The sequence below is a fragment of the Bradysia coprophila genome (genome assembly GCF_014529535.1).
Source record: "Bradysia coprophila strain Holo2 chromosome X unlocalized genomic scaffold, BU_Bcop_v1 contig_20, whole genome shotgun sequence".
Lineage (NCBI taxonomy): Eukaryota > Metazoa > Arthropoda > Insecta > Diptera > Sciaridae > Bradysia > Bradysia coprophila.
In genome coordinates, this window is record NW_023503307.1 from 2571047 (window position 1) to 2586219 (window position 15173).

Consider the following 15173-nt stretch of genomic DNA (forward strand, 5'->3'; position numbering starts at 1 on the left):
ATGATCGATCGAATGATCTATTCTGTGGAGGCGATCTTTAAATTAGCAGTGGTTTGTTAGTGCCCCAACTACTCGCCTTAGTTCAGATCTAGCCAGATTAAGGAAAGTAGTTTATTTTTGTTTAAAATGAATCAATCATGAAATCAAAATTAGCATGGGTGGCTTTCATTGCATCAACAAATAAAGTTCCGAATTTTGTATAGTACCGTACCTACGTCCGAGATGTAAATTTTATTTTAATTTTTATTTCGGTGTATATAAAAGGTTGCCAAAGTTATGGACATTTCACCATTTTTTGGTTGAAAAAAAAAACATTCAATTGTGCGTGTACATCGTATTGAAGAAAGTGTAGGCAAAAATTGCATCGAGCAAAACAATAACTAATAAAATTAAGTCAATGTAATTTATGCATTTATTTATTTGTGTAATTAATATACAAATGAATAAATTCAATTGCACGTCGCCATACGATGACACGCAACCATATATAAATGATAAAACATCGATATAACAAATCAGTTAGCGCAGTAAGTAAGTTGATAGCGTTCGATACCTTCACGGAAAAGCGTCGCAACGAATCGGAACGCGTAGTACAAATTGAAAATGGCAACCCAACAAATTGTCGAAGGTGCTCAGATGGGATACGTGTTTCCCTTGATGTTACCATTGATCACCGCTTCGGTTGTGCTATCTTTGTTTTATTATTGGATGCAAAATAGACGCATTGCCAAATTGGGAAATTTAATACCCGGTAAACCAGAGCTGTGAATTTCATCTATTGTGCAATTGTGTGTTAACTCGGAAACAATTTTTCATAAATTCGCAGGACCTCCCACACTGCCACTGTTAGGAAATGCTCATATTGTAATTGGAAAGAATCATAATGGTGAGCTTTTGTATTCCAAAAAGGATTTGTTCAACCATTGACATGATTCAATATCTAGAAATTATGGAGCTTGCTCTGAAGCTGGGAAAGAAATATACAAACGTGGCGAGAGTTTGGATCGGTCCGAAACTGGTGGTCATTTTGACGAATCCATCGGACATTGAGATTATATTGAACAGCAACGTCTATATTCAAAAGTCGGACGAATATCGTTTCTTCAAACCATGGTTGGGCAACGGTCTGTTAATCAGCAACGGTGATCATTGGCGATCCCATCGTAAGTTGATTGCTCCAGCTTTTCATCAGAACGTGCTGAAATCGTTCGTGGGAACGTTTAACAGCAACAGTCTGAATGTGGTGAAACGAATGGAGAAAGAGGTGGGCAAAGTGTTTGACATTCATGATTACATGAGTGAAACAACGGTGGACATATTGCTAGGTATGTCCTGAGTCTGAGGTGGTAGAAATTGTGGAAAGTGAATTGATAAAATTTGTTTAGAAACGGCAATGGGTCACAAACGAATGGGAGAAAATGACGATGGATTTAAATATGCCATGGCTGTTATGAAGTAAGTTTTGCCAAATATATCTCTTATGTTCTCCCAAAAATTAAAAAAAAAATGTCTTTCACAACAGAATGTGCGATATTTTACACGCTCGACACATTAAAGCCTATCTGAGATTCGATTCTGTTTTCAATTTGACAAACGTGAAAAAACAGCAGGAAAAACTGCTATCAATAATTCATGGCTTAACCAAAAGGGTATGTTCTACCATAATTGTCTATTTATGTGCCAAAGGTAATGCGACGCAAAAATTTAATCGAATTCCATTTTTTAACACACCGCAAACAAAAAAGGTTATCAAGGAGAAAAAAGCGCTTTACGAAAAAAATCTGAGCGAAGGTAATGTTCCATCGCCATCACTAGCCGAAATTATTGCCGATGATTATGTGGAAAAAACACCAACAAAAAAAGTCGAAGGTCTTCGTGACGATCTGGATGATATTGATGAGAATGATGTCGGTAAGGTTGCTTCATTTCATCCTTTGCGGGTATATTATTCACGGTAGATTTGAAACGTAAACAGCTTTTAAGAAAATAGAGAGAAGAAAAAAATGCAGCCCCGGAATAAGAAAACATTGTACGAAAAATTAAATGAGCTGTGACTAATCGCTTGATCCATTCGCAGATACATTTAATAGACTTTTGTTTAGCAGAAATTCCAGTGCTACATTATATACACAACACACACTCACATCCCTTTTTTTCTTTCACGATAACATTTCATGTTTGCTGTTTAAATCATTTTCACGAAACGAATCCTTAATACAGTCGATTAAATATATTTATAAAAAAAATTACATTAAATTAGGTGAGAAACGTCGGCTTGCTTTCCTCGACCTGATGATCGAAGCGGCAAAAAATGGTGCAAATTTGAATGATGATGAAATCAAAGAGGAAGTGGATACTATCATGTTCGAGGTACTTACAGCTCTTAGCAATTAAGATGATTTATTAACGGCCGTTCTCACTAACAATCGTGTCTAATTAAAAACAAAAAGGGACACGATACAACAGCAGCCGGTTCCAGTTTCGCCCTATGTTTGATGGCAATACATCAGGATGTGCAATCCCGTGTCTATAAAGAGCTAAAGTCAATATTCGGCGATTCGTCGAGGGAATGTACATTCGCCGATACGATGGAAATGAAATACTTGGAAAGGGTTATACTCGAATCGCTCCGTATGTACCCTCCAGTTCCGATGATCGCCCGGAAGATCAATGAAGACGTGCAATTGGCATCCGAAAACTATGTACTTCCTGCCGGATGTACCGTTGTTATCGGTACATTTAAAGTACACAGACGAGAAGATATCTATCCGAATCCGGAAGTTTTCAATCCGGACAACTTTTTGCCGGAACGAACCCAGAATCGACACTATTACAGTTTCATACCGTTTAGTGCCGGACCGAGGAGTTGTGTGTAAGTATTTAATTGATTTCATTGTTAGAAATGAGTTTTATGGAGCTGTGTGTGTTCTTCAAACATTTTCAGAGGTCGCAAGTACGCGATGATCAAGTTGAAAATTCTGATTTCAACCATATTGAGAAACTACAGGGTCAAGTCCAATTTGAAGGAGAGCGATTTTCGGCTTCAAGGAGACATTATATTGAAGCGGTCTGATGGGTTCAGGATCGAAATAGAGCCAAGGGTTGGTTGATTTAAATTAATTGGACAAATTATCTTTTTCTATTTTAAATAATCGAATATCTACAGAAAATAAAATCGAAAAATGTGCAATTTTCAGTCGAGTCAAATTGTATAAAACGTCATCGAGCTCGGAAAGATACTAGTGACTCTATTAGGCGTTTTGTTGGACTGGAATAAAATGTGTTCTTCAATTGATTAGATGGATGGCTGAAATAAATCAATAATGTAAAACAAAACGAAACTTGTCGGCACAAACGTACTTACTACGTCCGACTCGTTTTTGTTGCATATTACTGGTTTATTCATCCACCCACTGTAATTCATTTTTGGAACAGGACGTTAACTAATTCAACAAAACGTGTAACAAATTCGCTTGTATGTTTTACGTGCTGAATTGCGTGAATTCGTGTTGACCAGTGCACATTTTTCACATTTATTTTCTGTATAGTAACATAAAGTACACAAATATACGATATAGTCGAATGTATTGCACGATTCTGTAAAAAAATACAAAAATTTTCTTACGATCTCATTGTTAACTTTTGCAAATGAACTAATTGAACGGTATTGGACGATCTATTTTTAAAATAAGAATTAAACGATTTGTAATAATGATATTTTTGTGATTTTTTTAATTTGGACAATGGTAATCCAAACATCCGGAAGGCTATGCCATCTATTATCGATAAAGCCGACAAAAATATGCTATGAGCTTGGTCTTATGTGATTTTATATAGATAAAAGTATGACAAAACTATTGAAGTAAAAGATTTTCTATCAATCTGTTGAAAATACTTCGATCAAAAGAAGTACTAGACTCGAAAACTGACAAAATGGTTACCATCTGTAAAAGGTCAATAGAAACAACCTCCAGGTACATGATAAGCCTATTCCGTTTTATATTTGCATACTCACTGAGTATTACTCAGCGATACACTCCGTTGATAGTGTAAGCAAATCAGAGCTGGTTCATCATTGCAAAAGTTTATCCGTTTGTCCATAACAATAATCCAGATTTTCCTCTTCTGTCCTTCCGTCTTGTCAATGGACATCTAAATTATATCAGAATTATATCTTTAAAAAACCAAAGGAAAACAAAATGGTTAAGGCGACGTGCCTGTATGGTCGGTCTACTGCTTCTTGTTCCCTTATCAGACGAACGAAATTTTTGAAAATTTTCTTCGCTGGTTTCCACTATAACTCGAGTAATTCTTAACCGATCATAGTTCTGTGGATGTACTACCTGCTGTCTAAGAATATGCAGAAGGATTCTTCAAAATTGATAATGAACTCAACGGTCGTGACTATATAATATCCTCAAGTGAAGTCCTTCTGTAAAAATGCCAATCAGCTACTAATTTCGAAATAATTTGAAAACTGCACTTTTCAACATTATTATGCAATTTGGCCAGACATTAAAAACCACTTATCATTTTCCAGATGTGGTATACGCTACGCACAGTTCAAAATCAAAGACAAAATCACTTTAACGTGTCTCCTAGAGAACACTATGTTTTCGTAATCATAAAACATGACATAATATACTTAACATAAAAAACAACAAATGCAAACTTCCTGTTTAGCTATTAGTGTTAGCCACTTGGAATCCATTTAATTTACAATGGATCGTATTTCATTTGATTTTTTTTTTGTCTGTTTAATGAGATCGACATTTTGATAGATTTTTTTGTGTGCTTCTTTCTTCGTCATTCATTTTCAAGTATATGGATTTAGGCTTATTTGAATCTCCGTACATTCGGTTGTGTGTATGAATACGCTACGTATATCGGAAAAACTATGCGTTTAATACAAACCAAATAATGCTGAATAAGGCATTTTCACACGTACAGGATATAAAAACTCTCCTCAATACGCGCATGCATATAGTTATCGTTCCGTCTGTTTATTTTCACATTTCGAAACCGAATATGTCGTCAACAGTTGTCGCTTACTACTGTGACCATGAAAATCCGTCTCCGACGACTTTTAATTGGTCATCAGGGAAATTAAGAAATTTGTGTTAAGAAGGGTAGGCTTCAGTTAATGCGTGGGTAATATTTATGTAGGCTAAAGAAATAGTCTACACTTTGCTACTAATTGAAGGCCTCGTGTTGGAGTCAGCAACATTTCGACCCTTAATAAATTGTCTCAATGCGACAAGAGGATTTAGAATTTATTTAGAAAGACGTACATTAATATGTGAACGTGAACAGAATAAGAGAGAATGTAATGAAAACACACATTGATGAAATTTCTATTAAACAGGTATACTGGTACGAATTTATATGAACTTTACCTTATTATACGTAGATACGGTTTGTTGCGTTGATTGCCTGAAAAACAAGTGTGTTTACCAGTACGATACCGCTTCATACCATCGCCAACAGAGTATATTATATAGTGATGCGTGCATACGGTTATACATACGGTGAAAATATACCTAAATGTCTTGACATTGAGTAGGAAGTGGGAGGTTTATAAAAAGAGTTTAATGAATGTAAAAGAAGGAAGACGGGTCGCGTGTCGGTCGTGTGTCATCTTTATGTTACGGTATGGTTATTTGAACATCAATAAAAATTACACACATGTGTGCTTTATGTATGTATTGTATAATGTCCTGTGTGTTTCGTAAAAATTTAATTTTACGCGATCTGATCAGCAGACAATTAATTTTTGTTCGGAACAAAGGTAAAACCGGAACTTCAATTAAAATAATTTTTTTAAATATTTTTCTTGAAATATACTGAGTACGGGTCACCTTTCGTTTTGTTTTCAGAACATTATAGAGACGTAGATCATGATTATGAAGAGTGGAATTTTGTTGTTATGTAAAATATTTACATGGCCCATAGTCAGAGAGTGGACTGAAAGAAGCAATTGAAGAACAAAACTCTTTTCACATAGACGTTACAAGATTATTCATTTTCAAATCGATGCACTCAAAACTCAACAAATGAGGCCCACGAACTTACATTATTTGGAATTGTCGTTAGATTATCTAACACGGTGATTTGTCTTTGAACCTAATAACTAAAGATACCATATTTACAATATACTATGAAGATACTATCAACCTCTACCTGTCATATGATATCACATGAAGTCAATCGATAACTTGAAGTGATGAAACAGATATCTCTGTCACTTCTGAGAAAAATATCCTGACAAAATCTTTTACGTCATTAACTGTACCATACATTTTGCTGTATGGGAATGCTGTTTGGAAACGAAGGCAAGATCTTTTACTAGAATAAAGGTACTTCATCAGAAAATAGAGCGCAAACAACGAAAAACTGACAAAATTGGTGACGCCTATATTCTAGAATGGTCACTAGCGACTCTGGCAGCCCTTGACGAGAAACAAAGATTGGTATGAAAAAATTGAAGAAAGTTCGCTAGTTGGGTCAGCGCAGATAGAAGTCCAAATATCAGTTCTACATTGAACTTTAATCGGATTATCAATTCTAAAATGCTAACACTATGCATGAAACAGAATATAGGCACTTCTTGGCATCGGACTCTCGAGTGAAGATGCCTCAAAGATTTTTTAGATTTTTTTTGATAAAATTTGCGCTGTCGAAAAAATTTGGGAGAGTGAAAGAGTTGTAGCTAATGACATGATGGAACTACTTTGCAAAAAGGTCGCAAGAAAAGTTGGTGTCCTGGTCAGGCTCTCGAAGTATTTGACATTTGAAGCCAAATGCAACATCTACCGATCAGTCATAGCTCCTCACTTCGATTATTGTTCGACCATCCTATTTCTGAGCTGCGAAGAAGAATTCAAAAAACTTCAAAAACTGCAAAATCGGGCGATGCGAGTTGTGCTGGGGTGCAGTAAGTACACATCAATCAAAATGATGCTGCAGACGCTGAACTGGCTAAGCGTGAAACAAAGAATATACAAAACAACATTCACGTTCATCCACCGTTTAAAGTCCGGGAAATTGCCACAATACTTGAGCGAATTGGCTACATACAGAAGAGACATCCACAATTACTCAACCAGATCGAGGGATGACTTTCACCTATATCGCATTGGATCAGTGAGTGGGAGTAATTATCTGTTCCATAAAGGTTTTAAAATGTACAATGACCTGCCAAATGACATTAAGCAGGGGCGCCGACTTGTGTTTTGGTTGTTGGGTGCGAGATCTCTGTACAGTGATTTTCACGATAGCGAATCTAGCAACTTAATTTAATATCAAGAGAAAGTGCAAGACCTGGTTCTCAGTGATTTGTAAATCTAACAGAGAAATATGTATTCTCCCATCGTAGTAATAATATAGTCGAGAAATCGAAAGCTAAGAACAAACTATAACAAAAGGGCGCATGAGTGCGTACAGAGGTTTTCCTTTAAGAAATTGCCTGTCTAAACCGAACCAAAAACTCTAGTTTTCCAGCAGAACGTCATAAAATAAGGCTACATTCGTCCAAATAGATAGGGTTCGCCAAAAAACTAAAATGAAGTGATCGTATTGCAATCCAGATTGAGTCAATAATGTCTAAGTCGTACTTGTAGAACATACTTCTTCATGAAAATATTACGGAATAACTACATTCACTTAATTTTGTTCAAGCCTTCTTTTGACAATCTAACTTCATTTTATATAATATTTTGGTGGAAAATTTGAGTTGAAATTTCCGGTTTTTCGTCTCTATTCTGGACATGTATATCGACATTAGAGAAAAATTGCTCGTATGCATGTTTTCCATTTTTTATGCAACTGTCGTCTAATGGTCGGAGTGGTTCAGGTAAAGTAAAACTTGAATCGGAATCTCATTTACCTGATCTTAACAGGGTGGCTTCCGGTTAAAGAAAATGAAACTGGCCTGAAAAAATCAGGTTGGCTCGAAAGTAGTTTCAGGTTGACTTCCATTTTGACAACAAGTCAAAAAGTTAACATTTCAGGTTTCAGCTTATACTTACAAGTCGTACTCGTACCCAATCCAGGTCGCCCTCGCCCTGACCAAAAGTCCTGACATACTATTTCTTTTTCATGCTTGCTATGGGAACCGAAAGTAAAAATGTCAATTTTGAGGGGCGAAAGTAAACATTTTTCTACTTTCGGTTCCCATAGCAAGCATGAAAAACTCAATACGTCACATGGAAAAGTACTTTCGGACCTTTGTCCTTGTGACGTAAATGACTATTTCTACAAAAGTATTCTTCATAGCCTTTGTCATATTCCTCGTATGATTTTATTTTTAAACATATCGTCTGTAATATAGATGACGATTTCTGCACGTTTCTTCTCGGTTCTACATTAGGAAAGTGCTGAAGTGGAACACCAAGCTAAGACAAAACTAATACAAAAACTACAATTCCAGACAACTCACACAGAAACGTGATTATTATTGCTTGTGAAGGTTCGAAAAATGTCTGAAGGCTTTTTTTGTTTCAATTCAGAAACAGTGGCAATAATGTTAGTTTATTTAATTAAGAAAAATATCAAATATCTGTTGGGTGCTACGCACCCAACGAATCTTGGTGTCGGGTGCTTGAGCACCCAACGCCACCTAGAAGTCGGCGCCCCTGACATTAAGAAAGAGACAAGTGAGAATTTATTTAAGAGAAAATTGATTGAACGATTACAGGTGATATACCAGATGTAAATTATGATTGTCTTTAAACCAATTGTTTGTCAAATTTTCTTGTTGTGATATTATGTAAATTATTGTGTATTAGTAGCTGAAGCTAAATAAATGATTTCAATTCAATTCAATATCCAGTTACATCAACAACTTCTTCACTTTTCTTTTTTTGGCAAAGCAAACTTCATCTAAATTATGTTTCTTTCAGGCAGTCGAGAGTCCGATGTCAACAAGTGCGTTTATCATGTTTGTGAAGCCTTTAAACCGATTTCCAAAGTCCATCAAGCGAACTTTTTTACATTTTTTAAAGTTCTATCTTTGTTTCTCGTCAAGGGCTTTCAGAATCACAAGGGTGTCCCGAAAAAGTTTGTCCACCCTAATTTACACGTCAACGGATGTTTCCTATAAAAAGTAACACTATAGCAAGAGCATATCACTTAATTATCTCGCCGCTATCGATAACCGATAACATAATCGTCCGTAAACGGCAAGGAAATTTTAATTTACCGTTAATTTTGTGTAACTGGAACAGAGATTGCAAATGCAAATGACATGCACAAAATCGTATTTTCACAAAAAATGAAATTCTTTCCGGTTCTTCTTGCCGAATTCATTTACTCGTATAAGTCACGGTTTCTGACCGTAATTGTGTTTATAAGGAAACAATAAGTTAAATAAATTAAATTAATCAAAAATAAAATACAAATAAAATACGTCAATGCATTGATACATTAGTACTATTGTGTTCCAAGATACCTAGCCGTTGCGAACGTGAAATAAATTTTATATAAATTACAAACGAAAAATCGGATACAAGTCATTCAGTAATTGTTTTGGGTCGGAATCGGTGTGTTAGTCTGCTTCTCCAATAATGTCGTTAGCCTACGAAATAGATAACACGAAACCAAATAGCTCTCAAATGCAATTTTACATCCTGGTTACTTGCACGGTCTTGATTTTGTATTTGATATCATGGCTTCAGCAAAATTCGAGAACATGGAAAATGGGAATGAAAATTCCGGGACCAGTACCTCTACCACTTTTCGGAAATGCCTTATTGGCTCTATCGTTTAACAATAAAGGTACAGAAAAAAAACTTTGTATTGCTTGGTACTGACCAGCAACACAACATCATCCACATTAAATCTGCATTTCATGTTAATCTCGTAATTTCAAAGCAATATTCAAACGTGCCTTGGATCTGGGACTAATCTATGGAGACGTTGTCAGAGGATTTCTGGGCAGCAGATTGTTCGTTTTTCTAACACACCCTGACGACATTGAAATAATACTGAATAGCAACACTCATTTGGATAAATCGACCGACTACAATTTCTTTAAGCCATGGCTGGGCGACGGATTATTGATAAGTAGTGGTGAAAAATGGCGATCGCATCGAAAACTTATAGCAACGGCATTCCATCAGAATGTTCTGAAAACATTTGTGAGCACTTTTAATGAAAACAGTTTGAAAACCGTCGTTAGACTGAAAAAGGAACTGGGAAAGGAAATCGACATTCACGATTATATGAGCGAAACAACCGTTGACATTTTACTGGGTGAGTTTCTCGTAACACGAAACGTTTTAATTGTTGTGTTTTTTGTGATACAATTAAATACAAAACTAACTTCAGAGACGGCAATGGGTCATCCAAGAACCCATGATGATAAAGAAGGATATAATTACGCAATGGCAGTGATGAAGTTCGTGACTTTGGTATTTTATTGATGTGATCAAAAATGTTGATTTACAATTCGTTAACAGATTGTGTGATATTTTGCATCTACGGCACCGTACCTTCTATTATCGGTTCAATGCTCTTTTCAATTTTTCATTGTTGAAAGCAAAGCAAGACAAACTCATTTCAATTATTCATGGCCTGACCGGAAAAGTCTTTGCCAATAAAAAAAAAATCTTCGCGCAAAATATGGCTGAAGGAAATATTCCTCTACCAACGTTTGTCGATGTCATCAATAATAACAACACCGTCCCTGATGTTTCGTCTAAAGCGGATGGCCTTCGAGATGATCTTGACGATCAGGATCAGTACGATGTTGGCATTAAACGTCGTCTAGCTTTTCTTGATCTAATGATTGAGTCTGCTTATCATGGTGCTGAATTAACTGACGCTGAAATAAAAGAAGAGGTCGACACGATCATGTTTGAAGGTCAATTAACATATTTATTGCTACAGCAATCCCGATCCAATTAAAGATTTATCTTTCGAAATGAAGGTCATGATACGACCGCTGCTGGATCGAGCTTTGTACTCTGTTTGCTCGGAATTCACCTCGATATTCAAAGGTTGGTGTTCGAAGAACAACAGAATATTTTCGGGAACAGTGATAGGCGAGCAACCTTCAATGACACCCTTGAGATGAAATATTTGGAAAGAGTTATTTTAGAGACATTAAGGTTAGCTTCGTATTTGTATTCCATGATAAACAGAGAATCAATTTCGGCTCCTTTGTTCTATTCCAAGACTGTATCCTCCGGTACCCATTATTGCAAGACGTGTCAATGAGGACGTTAAGCTTGGTAAATGATTTTTATGATTCAATAATTAATCACTCATCTCATTCGTGTGCATATCGATAACAGTGACAAATGATATTGTAATACCAGCTGGAGCAACAGTTGTTATAGGAACATTTAAGACGCATCGTCGATTCGACCTATATTATTATGCAGACAAATTCAATCCTGATAACTTCCTGCCGGAGCGTTGTCAAAATCGTCATTACTATGGCTACATTCCATTCTCTGCAGGACCCAGAAGCTGTGTGTAAGTATTAGAAATATTTGAAGATAATAAAACATAGAGACAAACCGCGCTTGGCGTTATGTATGTTTCAGAGGTCGTAAATACGCAATGTTGAAATTGAAGATTCTTCTGTCGACAATCATTCGTAACTTTAAAGTAACGTCTGACATTAGCGAAGACGACTTTCAACTCCAAGGCGACATTATTTTAAAGAGAGCCGATGGATTTCGAATCAAATTGGAAAACCGATGATTTGTTAGTTCAGAGAATAATAAAGAAAGAAAATTGAAAATCTTTGATGAGTTTTGTGATGGAAATCTCGACCATAGACAGGTTGTGTGCTTGTGTGACATATTTAATTAATCTCACTGCTTAAGTCATATTCACAAAATTATATTGTCAAGAATCGTGATGTCCATCTGTTATCGACAACGACGACCAATATAAGCGGGGGATTCGTGTGAATTTTGTTGATCCGAGGCGTATAGATGAAATAAACACACGAAAACGAGACCTTTCATTTTTATTCCATGCTATGTAATGGATTTTACATGCTGAGAGCGTCGAAAGTAGTTCTTGAAATCGTTGTTTACTCGTGATGTTGTATATTTCGCCTTCGGCTCAGCATTCAAACTCCACACTCTTGAAAACAACGATTTTTCGCACAAGTATGTAATCTACTATTACATTACTACAGATAAAAAGATGAAACTTATAGTTTTCGTGTGAATTTTGTTGATCCGAGGCGAAGCCGAGGTCAATAAACATCCGAAAACTAGACTTTTCATTTTTATCCCGAGTTATGTAATGGATTTTACATGCTGAGAGCATCGAAAGTAGTTCTTGAAAAATGAAAAGTATGGTTTTCGATGCATGAAGCATGTAACTATTATAACGTTTAACGTTTTGAAAATTTTGCATTATATTCCTACATAATTTGTAAATTATTGTCTGAAGGATAACATGCACAACTCAACGAAAAACCTTGTAAGGATTATTTGATTTCATGGTTATAAGAAGAAAGGCTTTTATGTTGCGGTAGTACTCATCAAACACATCCTGATTGTTGTTGTCTTTTTTTATAGAAAGAAGTCAGTTACCTTATTTTCTGTTCAAATAATTTTCTGGTCAAACTTCCTACAGTCATTTACATATTTGAAAAACAAAAAAAAACAGAACTGGTGACTTTACTGTCGTAATTTAGTTGGCATAGTCAGAGAGACAGAGAACCACTATTAAACATCATTATGAAAATTATGTTAAAACTAAATTGATCCTTCTTTTGTTTGCGTTCACATCAAACAGTAAACATAAAAACCACTTCCCAGCTTCAAAAATCAAGAACCATAGACAGGAAAAATATTTAATTTTTATTTGGTTTTTCGTTGTTTTTTTCTGCGTTTTTGTTTGCGTACGAAGCATATACATATATACCTGTTTACTCGATTGATATTTTCGTTGTAAAAAAATTTTAAATTGTTGGAAAAAAGTCCTTGTTTCCGCTGTTAAAAAATGTACTCAACGGGGAAGGGTAGCAATATTTCCATTAAAACACCAATACTTCATATGATTCGCTTCGACAAACACCCTACTCTACCATTTCATGAGTAATAGCTACACAAGTATGATTACTCGCGTACTGAAAAATAGACAGGGAAAGGGTGAAATTCAACATTGTCTGAAAATATTATCGAATTCGTTGTGTTGTCCATAAGATGTGTCTGGCAATAGGAAACAATTTAAAATGTACCGCAGAACCACAATCCATTTCAATTGTTTCTTAAATGAGGAAACTAAATTGCCAATGGACGGTTGATAATTATCGATTTATGGCTGTTTGATGTACTACAGCTATTTCTGAAGGCTCTCTGTTGTTGTTGTTCAGTCATGTTAAGTTAAATCCGTCAACCCCTATGCGCAATGGAAAATTTCATACAAATATTTCCAGCAGCGACCGAGTATAATATAAAACTTTTTTTTTCTCTCTCGATATATTTTCAGTGGCACGCATCTAATTCCAGGAATATTTTATTTAACTCCTGTAGTGACGAATTAAATGACTTATTTTGTATATATACGCTTTATAATTTATTCAAAATAAATCTGGACAGTAGTGGTCTAGAAACGTACCACTATCATCATTTTTGCTTCGACAAAAAGGGTACATTGAATTGTTAATCGGGGGTTGACAAAATCACTTTTAGCCCGCATGACGTATAATATTTTATGAAAGTGAAATGTATCAAAACAAAATGATTTTTAAAGGAGAGAAGAAAAAAAAAAATGCTTCCATCAACATCAACGATCTTTTGTACCGATTTGTTCATTTTTATTTTTAGTTGCATTGTGTTGTAACTGTGTGACATCAGAAAAAAAATCGTCCGTGTTGAGAAGGGTCTGATTGTACAGTTGGAAAAAAATTTGAAAAAGTCGATTTTGAGTCCAAATTGTATTATTCTAAGAATGTAATTAGCAGTTTTCATGTTCATTTTGTATGCAATTGTAAGTATTGTTCAAATTCGACATCATTTTTGTTTATCAGACAACAATGACAACTATTAATTAAGATTTAATTTTGATGACAGCAGCTATATTCTTGTATATACACGCTAAATGCGTTATCCAACAAATGAAATAAAAGAAACATATCAACCACTAAAAGTACAAGATTTTATAGTGACAAAAGGTTGCTTGTCCTTTGTAAAACGTTAAAGCACGTCCCCCATCCGGATAACATTTTTTAATTCAATTTTTTGTTGTTCAACATTATTTTGTGATATGTCAATACTTCAACCCTTTAAATGAAAAATTAATATTTATGTTTTACACTGATAATCTAAGCCTGTGACGACGTTGATCAGGAATCTGTCTTGTCATTAAGTGTTGAATGGAAGCAAAATGAAATTTCTTTTTTTACACTTTGCTAAATATTTACATAATTTAACGATTTAGCATCAGATTCAGGAAATAATAATAGTAATTCGCACTTTTCGTTATCGAAGTCATCAATTTTTAGGCTGGTACGTTCCGAGAAATGGAATAGAGTATCACAATATTATCGAAACAGTAAGCTTGGAATGGTTGGAGTTAGAATATTAGTACATTATGTCCTTCCTTCCAAAATTTATATTTTGACGAGTAATGAGGCCCGACCCGAATAGTCTGACAAATCATGACTATCACATAGTATTGCAATCACTTCGAGCTCTAGTCACTTGTCGGACTACTGGAACATGTCTCGTTTAATAGTTATTTACGTATCTGTCTTGGTCGATTGATTTTAGACAATTTCGGGGTACTTACAGCTTTCCATGCAAAGGGAACGAGTTTGCAAGATAAATTCCGAAATTAATCAATTCCGGCCCAAGCGTAAACAACAATTGGTAAACCAATAGCTTTTCGCGCATTGTGTAATCTTATATCAACTGGGTACAAAACGTCCTAAACGATTTATCATTTATCCAAAGAATTGTCGTGCGAGTTTCCATGTTGACAAATTAAAATTTCTCATTTCAAATATTGCTCATTCGGCTCACGGTTCACGCATTTTATTCCATAACTGTTCTACCTTTTTTTTATAAAAAATCAATTCCATGCGGAACAATATGTGCACCCCGAAAATTATTTATTTAAATATGCAAATGATATGCACATATTCAATGAAGGTGAAGTACACATATTATCATGTTACAAGTGACTGATTTTCATACGTTAGT

General features: G+C 35.2%; 2 protein-coding genes across 2 annotated transcripts; both read left to right on the forward strand.

The window, feature by feature from the left end:
- Nucleotides 1-512: 512 nt before the first annotated feature.
- Nucleotides 513-3715, forward strand: LOC119068914 (cytochrome P450 4g1-like). Its single transcript, XM_037172777.1, has 9 exons — nt 513-751; nt 827-886; nt 945-1325; nt 1386-1455; nt 1523-1649; nt 1746-1911; nt 2261-2370; nt 2451-2872; nt 2945-3715. The coding sequence occupies exons 1-9, from the start codon at nt 604-606 to the stop codon at nt 3108-3110; spliced, it is 1650 nt and encodes a 549-aa protein (XP_037028672.1). The 5' UTR covers nt 513-603; the 3' UTR covers nt 3111-3715.
- Nucleotides 3716-9500: 5785 nt separating this feature from the next.
- On the forward strand, nt 9501-11751 carry LOC119068916 (cytochrome P450 4g15-like). Its single transcript, XM_037172778.1, has 8 exons — nt 9501-9774; nt 9871-10251; nt 10327-10396; nt 10458-10861; nt 10928-11108; nt 11176-11231; nt 11295-11478; nt 11550-11751. Exons 1-8 carry the CDS (start codon nt 9564-9566, stop codon nt 11707-11709), a joined length of 1647 nt encoding a protein of 548 aa, XP_037028673.1. The 5' UTR covers nt 9501-9563; the 3' UTR covers nt 11710-11751.
- Nucleotides 11752-15173: the final 3422 nt, after the last annotated feature.

What these genes read in the sequence shown, in the direction of transcription:
- LOC119068916 (XM_037172778.1), top strand. Translation starts at nt 9,564, where the DNA reads ATGTCGTTAGCCTACGAAATAGATAACACGAAACCAAATAGCTCTCAA. An exon ending in GTTATTTTAGAGACATTAAG is followed by an intron (nt 11,109 to 11,175) that starts GTTAGCTTCGTA and finishes TTCTATTCCAAG; the next exon opens with ACTGTATCCTCCGGTACCCA. An exon ending in GCAGGACCCAGAAGCTGTGT is followed by an intron (nt 11,479 to 11,549) that starts GTAAGTATTAGA and finishes TGTATGTTTCAG; the next exon opens with AGGTCGTAAATACGCAATGT.
- LOC119068914 (XM_037172777.1), top strand. Translation starts at nt 604, where the DNA reads ATGGCAACCCAACAAATTGTCGAAGGTGCTCAGATGGGATACGTGTTT. An exon ending in TTCATGGCTTAACCAAAAGG is followed by an intron (nt 1,650 to 1,745) that starts GTATGTTCTACC and finishes CAAACAAAAAAG; the next exon opens with GTTATCAAGGAGAAAAAAGC. An exon ending in TATTGATGAGAATGATGTCG is followed by an intron (nt 1,912 to 2,260) that starts GTAAGGTTGCTT and finishes ACATTAAATTAG; the next exon opens with GTGAGAAACGTCGGCTTGCT.